Source organism: Rhinopithecus bieti, unplaced genomic scaffold (genome assembly GCF_001698545.2).
Source record: "Rhinopithecus bieti isolate Rb0 unplaced genomic scaffold, ASM169854v2 scaffold_28517, whole genome shotgun sequence".
Lineage (NCBI taxonomy): Eukaryota > Metazoa > Chordata > Mammalia > Primates > Cercopithecidae > Rhinopithecus > Rhinopithecus bieti.
In genome coordinates this window covers 106,549-119,516 of record NW_016813121.1, presented here as the reverse complement: position 1 = coordinate 119,516, position 12,968 = coordinate 106,549, and the positions used below count along the sequence as shown (strand labels likewise).

At 40.4% G+C, this 12,968-nt stretch overlaps 1 protein-coding gene across 7 annotated transcripts in view; it reads left to right on the top strand.

Annotated features, from left to right (window-relative positions):
• The window catches only part of ADGRF5 (adhesion G protein-coupled receptor F5), a 106,891-nt gene that overhangs the window by 70,150 nt on the left and 23,773 nt on the right, over positions 1-12,968 (top strand). For all 7 annotated transcript variants that reach the window (XM_017847686.1, XM_017847691.1, XM_017847689.1 and 4 more), the window contains 7 exons: positions 684-845; positions 5,290-5,466; positions 5,899-6,005; positions 7,432-7,490; positions 7,941-8,083; positions 9,513-9,734; positions 11,148-11,351. In XM_017847686.1, the coding sequence (XP_017703175.1) occupies positions 684-845; positions 5,290-5,466; positions 5,899-6,005; positions 7,432-7,490; positions 7,941-8,083; positions 9,513-9,734; positions 11,148-11,351 (1,074 nt within the window). The remainder of the gene's footprint in view (positions 1-683; positions 846-5,289; positions 5,467-5,898; positions 6,006-7,431; positions 7,491-7,940; positions 8,084-9,512; positions 9,735-11,147; positions 11,352-12,968) is intronic.

The following is a 12,968-nucleotide window of genomic DNA, read 5'->3' as shown; positions in this document are numbered from 1 at the left end:
ATATATATATATATCCACACATACACAAACTCACATATACATATATATTAGCCTGCCTGATGTAGCTGTGTGTTGGGGAACAGATCTATCTTGAATACCAGCCAGTTAACCACCTGGAAACAATTTGGAAAAACAATGAAGAGCTGAAAATCTATTTTAGTTTACTTTCCAATTTGCCAAACTTTTGTTGAGCACCTATCATATTCTGAACACTGGAAATTCAGAGGAAGAGCAAAGAATATATGCTCTTTCCATAGGCTAAGGGCAAAGGGAATTAACTGGGTGACTTTTCCCGGATGTCTTCAAGCCATGCATGGTTCAGCCTTTAGAGTATGCATCTATTGACTGATGCATACTGCAGATGAAACAGTGACTCACTCCTTTGAGTGCTGACTGTGACGTATTTTGCCCGAATGGTTTCCAGACCCTCCTGCTATCTCTCTGCTTCCACTCTTGCCTCATTACAGTCCATACTTCACACAGCAGTGCTTGGCCTTGGACACCAAGGCGGTGAGTAGATAAACTCTTCTTTTTCTCTGAAAAGTTTCACTAGAAATTCCCAAGGGTTGATAGACCAACCATTCACATGTACCTGTCATTACCTTTAACTGCTGAAAAATCCATCATGATCTTGCTCCATCTCCCATGGTAAGTTTCTCAGCCTTCATGTGCTTTCATTGCAGTTGCCACGAAAAGTCCTGCAGCTGAAGAATACACTGTTAATATTGAGATCAGTTTTGAAAATGCATCCTTCCTGGATCCTATCAAAGCCTACTTGAACAGCCTCAGTTTTCCAATTCATGGGAATAACACTGACCAAATTTTGAGCATAAATGTGACAACAGGTGAGTAAGAGACCCATTGCTTCAGAATAAATGACCGGATGTCTTGAGAAAGACTGTCTGAGCTCCTATCAGAGCAATCTTTTACTTAGTGGACAAGTGAAATGACTCACCGAGACTGATGTGTGATTCTATGACTTCATAGCCTTCCTGAGTGAAGCCTTTATCAGTAAACTCTGCAGCCAGAGGTTTCTTATTTTAGATGGTGACCAGAGGTTTGCTTGGTGGTTTGTATGATGCTTGTCATAAAGTGGTCCCAAGATATGGCCAGGTCCTTCATGATAAACTACTGGGTCCTCTTCCCTTGGGCAGATAAACTACTGGATCCTCTTCCCTGTGTCCTCTTTCCTTGGTATATCAATGAACATAGAAAGGACTGGTTCAAGATATTAGTAAGTACCAGATACCCTTCTCTTTGGCATTATAGGTCAAGTAATAGGAATGAGGTACATGCCTGCATCAGAAGCAAGGCATTAAGTAGAACCTTTCAGGCCATAGATTGGACTTTCTGGTTGCAAACCCTTTTCCAATGTCATGCTAGCTTCTCTATGTCTCCAGAGACCATCACCCAAGAACTGATATACAGTAGAAGTTGTGAGACAAGGCTCCCAGTTATCTGATAAAAGGGAATTGCTTTTTAAACTGAAAAGCACTAATAGATGTTGGGTTTTATTATTCTAAAATGAGAGCAAGAAAAAAATTCTTGTTTTGAAATTCTTTTGAATTCTCATATTTCAAATAGTCCATCCCAATGTCGGTACATGCATTTTAATTTTTGATTCTTAATATATGCTACTGGAAGTCATAGCTCCCTTACCACCCCTTTTGGATGCCATTTCCCACTGATTCGTACCATTAGTACTAATTTCCTTGAGTTAGTGATTTTCCAGTTGGATGCCAATGTGCATTATAAGTCCTTCAGAAGCAGTGAGCTTCTGCTGTGTTTCCCACTCTTTATCCATAGAACATCTCACCAAACTAGGGTACTTTGGAAAATACATAGGAAACACCCTTCTATGTTCCCACCCAGCACAGATCTTTTGCCTTTAGAATAAATTATTGCATACATTTTAGTCAATTTTGCTTCCCAAATTTTTTAACAGAAACCTTTTGGTGTCTTTGTAGGTGCTAGTAAATGAATCCAGTAAACAAAACTGACCAAGTATCAAAAATAGTTTTTTGTTGAACAACTAATGATTATAGACACTTGAGCTTTAGTTGTGAGTTTACCTTCCATACATTCAATGTAAACATACTAACAAACTCTCTCTTAGTTTTTCTACTAGAGATGGGATGACTTCAAGAGGCTTCGCCATCTTAAAAACTTGGGTTAACAAGCTTCTCAATTAAATGCAATCGACCTTGGAAAGTTTAATTTATCCTTCCAGAAAGACTGGTCTTTCACACATAGAGGGGGTGAATCTTTTCTGATAGTGAACTATGAAACAGGTTTGACAGAAGTGAATATTTCAATGTGGCAGAGAAAGCCTGAGGCTCACAGACCTCAGGACCAGCAGGCAACAGCTAAGAGGAGTTGGCCTAAAAGAGGAAGTGAATGGGATGGGTGACCCTCAAAAACTGAGTCTATCTTCTCATTAGAGAACTAAACTTTTTTTTCCATTACCATAAAACCCAAAGGACAAAAGGACAAAAGAAAAAAGTGTCCTTTTACATCACTCTTGTGGAGAAAAACAAGAGGCCTTGTCTTGGTGGAAGCCCCAGTGAGGAAGAAAAGCATTCTCAAATTTCGGTGAGAGCCTCTGGCGTGGGGCTGGTTCATCTCTGGGCTTATGTACCACATAAAAAGAAGGGTCAACCTTGGCATGGCAATGAGTGACTTTCATGGCTTTAGTGCATTTTCATCTGGCAGAGTGAGCAAAAAGGACCAATGCTTCCTTTCTATGTTAAATGCAGCACGATGTATGTTCTATGTTAAATGCAGCAGGGCGGGCAATAAAGGTTAGGCCTACTGACCATGGCACTAATGACTAAGCATCCAAACTTTCACCATCTTCCTTTTTCCATCCTTCCCTCACCTCATTTTTCCAACAGTCTGCCTTATGATCCCTTTTTAGTAATGGCAAATAAAACTGAGGATATTTAAAACTGGACAATGTGCATAAAGCACCAAACAATACCTGGGATATGGCAGGTGGTCTGGAGGTGGTAACTTTTTCCATGCTTTTTTTTTTTTTTTTTTTTTTGTATTTGTATTTTATGTGGGACTCAAAAGTTCTTCAACCACTCCTCCAATAATGCTCCCTCACAAAACAAAAGACAACAACAAAATTGCTTTAGCACTGGAATTTCATGTCAGTAAGAGAGAGATTTCAACAAGTGGGATCCTACTGGCTATCCTCAAATTACCTCTAGTGGGCACTCAGCTTCTTTGTTAGCAACTCCAGTTTCTTCTGTTCCTAATTCTCCTGCCTCACTGCCACCCACTGCTGGGATACAGGCTGCATCAGCATCCAAGGAATTAACTGAAATGTGTTGCCCCTCCTATTTCTGAAACAACTATTTGATAACTTCCCTTTGGGTAGTCACTCTGTGGGACTTTTCCTGGGCACCCATCTGCAGAACAAACAGCTCTCAAAGATGTGACTTTGGTCGAGCTTTGGAAACTGATTCAAAGCACTCTGATTTCAGAACATTTCTTACTGTCTCCCATGAGAGCAGTGTTCATGTGGGCTGTTCACACCTGACTTGATATGTAAAAGGCACAGATTTACTTGCACTCTGTATTTATTATCTATTGATGCATAACAAAGTCTAAAACCTAGCATCGTAAAATAACAAACATTTATTATCTGAGAGTTTTTTTAATCATTGTATTTATATTTGTTAAGAATTAAGATGTAGAAGGTGGAAGTATTGACAAGTATTGGTACTAACAGTAATATAAAAATAAACTTCCATACAGGTATAAACTTATTTGCCCTATAAACTATATCTACAATAGTCTACAAATAGAGGTATGTTCTAACATACATCCTGCTGCATTTAACATAGAAAGGAAGCATTGGTCCTTTTTGCTCACTCTGCCAGATGAAAATGCACTAAAGCCATGAAAGTCACTCACTGCCATGCCAAGGTTGACCCTTCTTTTTATGTGGTACATAGGCCTAGAGATGAACCAGCCCCAGGCCAGAGGCTCTCACCGAAATTTGAGAATGCTTTTCTTCCTCACTGGAGCTTCCATCAAGACAAGGCCTCTTGTTTTTCTCCACAAGAGTGATGTAAAAGGACACTTCTTCCTTTTGTCTTTGTGTCCTCAGTAGGGTTTTATGGTAATGGAAAAAAAAAAAAAAGTTTAGTTCTCTTACTAGAAGATAGACCCAGTTTCTGAGAGTCAGAAATCTTAGAGCAGTTTAGCTGGGTGGTTCTAGATCAAGGTCTCTCGTAAGGTTGTAAGTAATCTATCAACTAGTGCTGTCATCATATGAAAGTTTAACTGGCATATGAGAAAAAAAATTCTTTTCTTTTCTTTCCTTTCCTTTTCTTTTCTTTTCTCTTCTTTTCTTTTTGAGACAGGGTCTCACTTTGTTGCCCAGGCTGGAGTGCAGTGGTTGCAATCTCAGCTCACTGCAACCTCTTCCTCCCAGGCTCAAGCAATCCTCCCACCTCAGCCTCCTGAGTACCTGGGACACACTACCATGCCCAGCTAATGTTTTTGTATTTTTTGTAGGATAGGGTTTTGCTATGTTGCCCGGGCTGGTCTCAAACTCCTGGGCTCAAGTGATCTACCCGCCTCGGCCTCTCAAGTGCTGGGATTGTAGGAGTGAGCCACTGTACCTGGCCTGGAAAATTTATTTCTAAGCTCACTCATGTGGTTGTTGGCAGGCTCCAGTTCCTCACTAGCTATTGGCTGTAGACCTCAGTTCTTTGCCATGTGGACCTCTCCATGATGTGTCTTCATGCCATGGCAGTCAACTACCCCCAGAGTGAGAGGAGAGAGAGGAAGAGAGAGAGCAACCAAGAGGAAAGCTATAGTGTTTTTAATAACCTAATCTCAGAAGTGCCATACTATCACTTCTGCCATACTCTATTGATTACATAGACCAATCCTAGTACAACATAAGAAGGTACTACAAAAGGGTTTGAATACCTAGTGGTAGGGGTGGGCAAAGGCCATCTTGGAGGCTGGCTACCTTCTACTTATCATCATAGACATCTGGTGGTTATTAGCTATTAGGCATGAGTATCTAAAAGATGACTTAGCCATTCATCACTCAACCATCACAGCAGTCATCTTTCAGATGGTCATGGCTAATAGCATGGTGATGCATACATGCAAACATCAATTTTATGCTATTGAAGTTCTCGGAAAGGTAATATAAAGTCAGATTAGGATTTTCTTCAAGAATGAATACCTGCAGGCTATAAGTACAAATATGGTGACCGCCATCTCCACCTTGTCTCTCCTTGCTGTTCTGGTTAATGATAGTCTGCAGACCCACTGGAAATGAAATTTGGTGTTCCTGCGAGACAGGCTATGGGTGGCCTCGGGAAAGTTGTCTTCACAATCTCACTTGTCAAGAGCATGACATCTTCCTCCCAGGGCACCATTGCAGTTGCCTTAAAGAACTGCCTACCAAGGGACCTTTTTGCCTGCTTCAGGAAGGTAAGTAACTGCTCATTAAATGCACACTGAGTGGCTATTCAACATCAGTTTACAGCTGCGTGCAGTGGCTCATGCCTGTAATCCCAGCACTTTGAGAGTCTGATGTGGGTGGATCACCTGAGGTCAGGAGTTCGAGAGCAGCCTGGCCAACACGGTGAAACCCTGCCTCTACTAAAAATGCAAAAATTAGCTGGGTGTGGCGGTGCACGCCTGTAGTCTCAGCTACTCGGGAGGTTGAGGCAGGAGGATCACTTGAACCTGGGAGGCGGAGGTTGCAGTGAGCTGAGATCGCACCATTGCACACCAGCCTGGGATACAGAGGAAGACTCTATCTCAAACTAACACACAGAAACAACTTACAAATGTTTCTGGTTTGTATATACTCAGACACTAACATGATATTTTTAAATATTGCCCTGTGTTTTTCAACAGATGTTACCCTGAACATGAGAGTCAGACTAAATGTAGGCTTTCAAGAAGACCTCATGAACACTTCCTCTGCCCTCTATAGGTCCTACAAGACCGACTTGGAAACAGCGGTAGGTTTTGGCCCCAAGAGCCTCTTAACCAACAAACTGTTTGGATTGAACTGAGTCTGTTGCATTCACAGTGAACAGTGGCTTGGATCTATCAGAACTTACGGATGTGGATTTATTATTCTTTTACATCTGAGATGGTGAATTAATATGTCCTCAAATCAAATCATGTTTAGGGGACAGTGTGGCATCACCTTGACCTATAAGTATAAATTTTTCTCAGGGTGGAACTGTTTCAGATAAGATTTGGTGGCATCAATTCAGTAAAACTTATTCAAAGCCCCAAGAATCTATAGCCTACAAGCACCAGTTGGTGCATTTCTATTCTTCACATACCACATGAATGAAACACCTAACTTTTGGGCAGACAAACCCATGGCTGAACACAGAGGGTTTCAAACCACTCTACACCAGAGGTTGCTAGGCATTCATACCTAAGACAGATATAAATTTATTCACATAAAAATAGAGACTATTCCACCAGTGTTAACTGTTTGCCAGTCACTGTCTTAAGTGCTTCACATTGAATTGATTCATCTAAACCTAAACACTTTGCTGGAGTTAACATATTTGGAACAGAGCTTCCCAATGGATGTGTCACAGATTATTACAGGTGGGCTGAGATAATGACTTCCCTTCTCCTGGCAGCCGAGCCCTGCCTTAGGCTGTTAGCAGCCTCCTGCTCATCCCAGCATGTCACCCAAATATTGTCATCTCCCACGAGTGCCTTGATGAAGTGCCGCTTCAGAAGAGCTCTTGGATATTTGATTTACATTTCTGGCATTTAATATGTCTGTACAGCAGGAGAACCCTCCTCACACACACACTACACTAAATTATATGCTTTGTAAGAGAGAGTTACATAGCAACCACCTAGGTATCTGGCACACCAACCAATCCTGCAGTATGGCAGCCATGAGGATGCCCCTCCCAGACCTCCAACTACAGGTCATGTAGTGGAGCAAGGGTTGCAGCTGCTGCTTCTGAAATCCATGACCATCACTGCTGCTCCCTACCAATGAAGAGGCGCAGCACATCTGTGTCTGGCAGACACTGGGACTCCTTGGAAGGCTTTATTGAACTTTTCCAGGTTCGGGCTAGGATGCTTTTATCCAACCTTCCTTCCCTGTCTTTCATTTGGGGGTCTGATGGCTCCCTCTGTCTTCCCTGCTCCCTCCACGTTTTCTTTGCTAGGCATTTCCCTGAGTAAATTTTTTACACATTTCATCTAGTGTCTACTTCTTGGAGAACCCAGACTGACATAGATAAGAATTATTTCTTCAGAAATCTAATGCCTACAGTTAACAAAATGGAAGATAATTTTACCTAGTGTGATTAGGAATATGCGGTTTTTACTCTGCTTCAGATCTTTTGATACACCTATTTCTAGACTTTGCTATATGACACTCATCTTGCTTTATTTTTCCAGTTTCGGAAGGGTTACGGAATTTTACCAGGCTTCAAGGGCGTGGCTGTGACAGGGTTCAAGTAAGAATACTTTAATTTGGTCTTTTCTACTTTATGGCTGGGATCCATAAGGTAGTGAAGGAGGTAAACCCCCTAGAGAGGCATTGTTCATGTGGAATTCTCAGCAGGAGCAGTTTGGTAGAGGAGAAAAAAGTATCTCACCCCTTACAGATGCACCTGTTTAAAAGAAAAAGTGAAAAAGACTTGTGTTCATTCTATACATGTGCAAAAATTTTGCAAGCAAAGATAAGGGATAAGTTTGTAGTCCAAATAGTTCAGAAATATAGAAATGAAATAATGCCATGCAATGATGTCTTTCTACTGGAAGATCCTGCTGGCCAATCAGGACCATAGATTTTCATGCTGCAACAGGCAGTTTGTGCTATTTTGTTTCCTAAGCAAATAAGCCATAAATATCTAGACTCTTCCACGTCAGTTATTGTTTTACTGAACCGAGTGGTCTCTGTCCAGGTCTGGAAGTGTGGTTGTGACATATGAAGTCAAGACTACAGCACCATCACTTGAGTTAATACATAAAGCCAATGAACAAGTTGTACAGAGCCTCAATCAGACCTACAAAATGGACTACAACTCCTTTCAAGCACTTACTAGCAGTAAGTGAAATTGTTTAGATATGGTCATGTTATTTACGGTTATGCGTAAACCTAGGAAATTAGCTTATGTTACAATGTCCTCTGGGAAGCTAGACACTCCAGTCCCTGGCACAGGGGGTTCTGTACCACCTCCTCCTCTTATGCCAGTGCCTCCCAATCTGACTAATGCCACTGTACCTGGGGTGTGTGGAAGAGGGGCACAAGGGGGTCACAGAGCCATCTGGGTTTGTGTGTTTTCTAAATTAACAGATCCAAAATTAAGTTAAAAAAGTAAAACTAATATTGTAGTGGAGGTTTAAATATTCATAAAATGCACCAATAAGAAATAGAGGGCCATCATTTTAGAGCAGTAGGCCTCAGAGTGTAGCCCTCTGTCATCCAGGCTGGAGTGCAGTAGTATAATCATGGCTCTCTGCAGCCTCTACTTTCCTTGCTCAAGTGATCCTCCTGCTTCAGCCTCTGGGGTAGCTGCAGCTGCAGGTGCACAACTCCATACTTGGCTAACATTTTTTACTTTTTATTTATTTATTTTTTTAGAGATGGGATCTCACTACATTGCCCAGGCTAGTCTCATACTCCTAGCCCCAAGCAATCCTCCCACCTTAGCCTTCCAAAGTGTTGGGATTACAGGCATGAGTCACCATGCCTGGCTGTGTTTTTATTTTTATTTGTGAAAGGATAAGGCAGTGATCCCATGGATTTTTACTGCCAAAACAATAATAATAGCTACAGTTTCTCCAAGTTACCTCCCAAATGTAACTGTCACTGCTCCTATTTTCCAGACAGGGGAACTAAGGCTCAGCCAGTCTAAGCAAATTCCTCAGGGCCACAGAGTTACAGTTGGGACAGAACCAGGATTCAAATCCAAACTTACTATCTATGAAGCTCCCACTCCTACAGAGGTCCATGAGTATTAGGAAATTCTTATTTCTCAAGCAGACTTTATTATAATTAATTGATTTGTTTTTACATTTCTAAATCATTCAAGACTTAGGTCAGAGCTTTCAATAAGCATGAGATATCAGTTATTGATAAGAAGCAGTTGATATGATTCCAGTCTGTAGCACAGAAACTTGATATTTAAGTTAGTTTGTGTTTTTTTTTTTTTCCATAAGTAAATGTGCAATTTTCTACCACACTTTTTGAAATATTGAAAACAGCTTTAAAATTTCCATTACTGCCATTAAGGAGCCACAGGGCAAAGACTTCAACTGGGAAACCCTGTCCCTGGTATGTGGCAGGACACACTTCCTCAGGGCTCAGACACCAGCTGCATGGGGATGGAGTGAGGAGACACATTGCCTCAGCCAGTTCAGCACCACAGATGCTGTCAAGACCTCTGAGAGCTTTGTGGTGGTTGTATCTGGTGAGTAGCATCAATGAAATTTGTTTGCTTTGGGATCTTATTACCTTTTCTTTGGGTTTCCAGATGAAACTAAGTTCTCTGTCACACCAGAAATCATCTTTGAAGGGGACACAGTCAGTCTGGTGTGTGAAAATGAACTTTTGTCCTCCAATGTGTCTTGGCGCTATGAAGAACAGCAGTTGGAAATCCAGAACAGCAGTAGATTCTCGATTTACACTGCCGTGTTCAACAACATGACTTCGGTGTCCAAGCTCACCATCCGCAACATCACTCCGGGTGATGCAGGTAGGTCTCCATTCAATAACTTGTGTGAGGAATGGAATGAAGAGCTTGTAAAGAAGCAAATATGTAATAGTGTTTTATGTAGATGTGTAGATAGTGTTTTTCTCTTCCCAAAGAAGTCTCCTGGTTCAACCTTTCAAAACTGAAAATTAATCCCATATGTATTAGTCCATTTTTATACTGCTATAAAGAACTACCTGAGATTGAGTAATTTATGAAGAAAAAAGGTTTAATTGACTCACAGTTCTGCATGGTTGGGGAGGCCTTAGGAAACTTACAATCATGGCAGAAGGCAAAGGGGAAGCAAGGCACATCTTACATGGCAGCAGGAGAGGGAGAGAGGGTCTAGGGAATTGTCAAACATCTGATTTTAAACCATCAGATCTCATGAGAACTCACTCCCTATCATGAGAACAGCATGGGGGAACTGCCCCCATGAGAGAATCACCTACCACCAGGGCCCTCCCTGAACGCGTGGGGATTACAATTCAACATGAGATTTGGAAGGGGACACAGAGCCAAACCATATCACCATGGTATTAATTGTTAATTAATTTTAAAGTTAATTATTTTCATTATTTGTTTTATTATAGTATATAATTATTTTCATTAATTTGTTTTAGTATATAATATTACTTTATTATTAATTTAATTTTCAATTGATTTTTTAAAAAAAATTAAAACAGCTTTGTTGAGGAAGGAATTGATAAATAATAAACTGTACATATTTAAAAAGTCTTGACCCATGTACAGCTGTGAAATCATTACTACAGTCAGGAGAGTGAACATATCCATCATTCTCCCTGCCCTCACCAAATTTTCTGATTCTCCACTATTATCCCTCCCTTCAGCTTTCTCCTGTCCTCTTGCTCACCCCAAGCACTACAAAAGCAAGCATAAGGCTTAATTCTTCCCTAAGACTAGTGGTGAACCTGACATATTCTGGAATGTAATAATTGCATTGTAACTCAGATGCCAATGGGGCCATCTCCTTTTCTCTACATGATGAGGTGGGCTATAGACATATGGCTCCTATCACGTAGTTGTTGATTTTGATTTACCACATGGTTAAATACTATGGCAATATTATCTATCTTCTTCTAATTCTCCAAGGCTTTTCAATTTTTCTTTCCTACTTCTATTGTTATACTTTTTTCCTTATTAGCAAAGTCCCTGAGATTTCTACTATTTCCTCAGAACATCTCTGTACTCCACTTTGTGGCATCAGAAATATCTGCACTTCCTAAATTCCTGAATGGTTTTTTAGGCATTTTTAGACTAAGTCTCAGATGCTTTTGAAAATGATGCTTCATCAAGGACTGTCATTACTGTCATGATCCATGAGATTAGGGTACCATTCCTCTAAGAAAATATGCATATGTTGTAATAATGCATGATTTCATGTATTTTATGCAGGTGAATATGTTTGCAAACTGATACTAGACATTTTTGAATATGAGGGCAAGAAGAAAATAGATGTTATGCCCATCCAAATTTTGGCAAATGAAGAAATGAAGGTGATGTGTGACAACAATCCTGTATCTTTGAACTGCTGCAGTCAGAGTAATGTTAATTGGAGCAAAGTAGAATGGAAGCAGGAAGGAAAAATAAGTATTCCAGGTGAGAATGTTAGATAAGCCCTTTTGTAAATAGGTTTTTGCCTCTTGGCCAAGTAGAAATGGGAGATGTGGTATGTGGAAGGGGAAATGTCAGATGGCTGCTATTTTCTGGATTTCAGACTGTGAAAAGGCATTAGGTTTGATGCCAGCTCCAGCTTAGCCACTCTAGAGCAAGACTCCAAAAACATATGCACACAAGTGTCATGCTTTGGTTGTAGATGAGATCCCAGCAGCAGAAAGCCCAAGAGAGAAGGATCCTGGCATTTTGGATCTAAAAAAAAAAAAAGACAAGAAAAGCTTGTGCTTACCTTCCTTTCATCTTCAGCAAAGAGCTAAGGATGAGGTCACTTGTCATTGAGGTCTGACTTGGAGCTTCTCCTTTCTGTGTGTCTTCTCCTGGTGTCTGGTCCTTCTCACTTCTCTGCCTTTGTATCTATGCATGCCTCAATATTTTCTATCTCTGTGCCTCCAGCTTTATCCCTTTCTCTCTGCAGATCTGTTTGTCTCTCAGTCATTTCATATGATTTCTGATCCTATTAGCTTTTGTTTTCAATCTGAAATCTTACCTAAAGTTCCCTACCCTCCAGTTTATATTGATGAATAATAATAATAGTAATAAATTAAAACAACAATACTCACTCTGTTTTGTATAACAGTTTATGATTAACCCTTTAAAAAATATGTTACTGCTTTTTAAATGCTTGACCACAAATTTGAAGCATTTTACTTCCAATTTTCAAATAAGGAAATTGAGGTTCAGATTATATGACTTATCCAAGGTTGTCAAAATATGAAAAAAAAAAAAAAAAAAGAAGAAGAAGAAAAAAAAAATTAGGACTCACCAAAGGTCTTGTTTCACAAAACCAGTGTCATCTTGGCCAAACTATATTATGCATGTGTGGTGGGCCAGCACTGGAATGAGCTAGTCAGGCAGAGTTTGCACAGTGTTCTACCTAGAAACTGCATAGAGCAAGATCCAACTCTTCTCTTAAGAAGCAACAGTATAATGTGCTTATCTGTAAAGAAAGTCTTTAAAGTAAAATGTAGCTTTACCCATGAAATACATTAGTGTGGGGAACTTTCACTTTACAAAGCCTTAGCTATTTAAATGGATTAAATCATTTTTTTAAAATTATCAGAACAGGGGTGGTGGCTCATGCCTATAATCCCAGCACTTTCAGAGGCCAAAGCAGATGGATCATCTGAGGTTGAGCATTCGAGACTAGCCTGGCTAACATGGTGAAACCCCATCTGTACTAAAAATACAAAAAATTAGCTAGGTGTGGTGGTGGGCACCTGTAGTCCCAGCTACTCGGGAGGCTGAGGCAGGAGAATCACTTGAACCCAAGAAGCCGAGGTTGCAGTGAGTGGAGATCATGCCACTGCATTACAGCCTGGGTGACAGAGTGAGACTGTCTCAAACAACAACAGCAACAACAACAACAACAAAACTATCAATTTACAGGCAAATTTTTCTAAGCACATGTGATTTGCAAAGGAGTTTCACCTTCAAGCATTTGTATTAGACTTTAAAGTACTCAGAAGAAAGGCACGTGGTAACTGTTGAAAATATTAACGCATGATACGTGGAGTCACTTCCCTGATTTCTAAGGAAGAG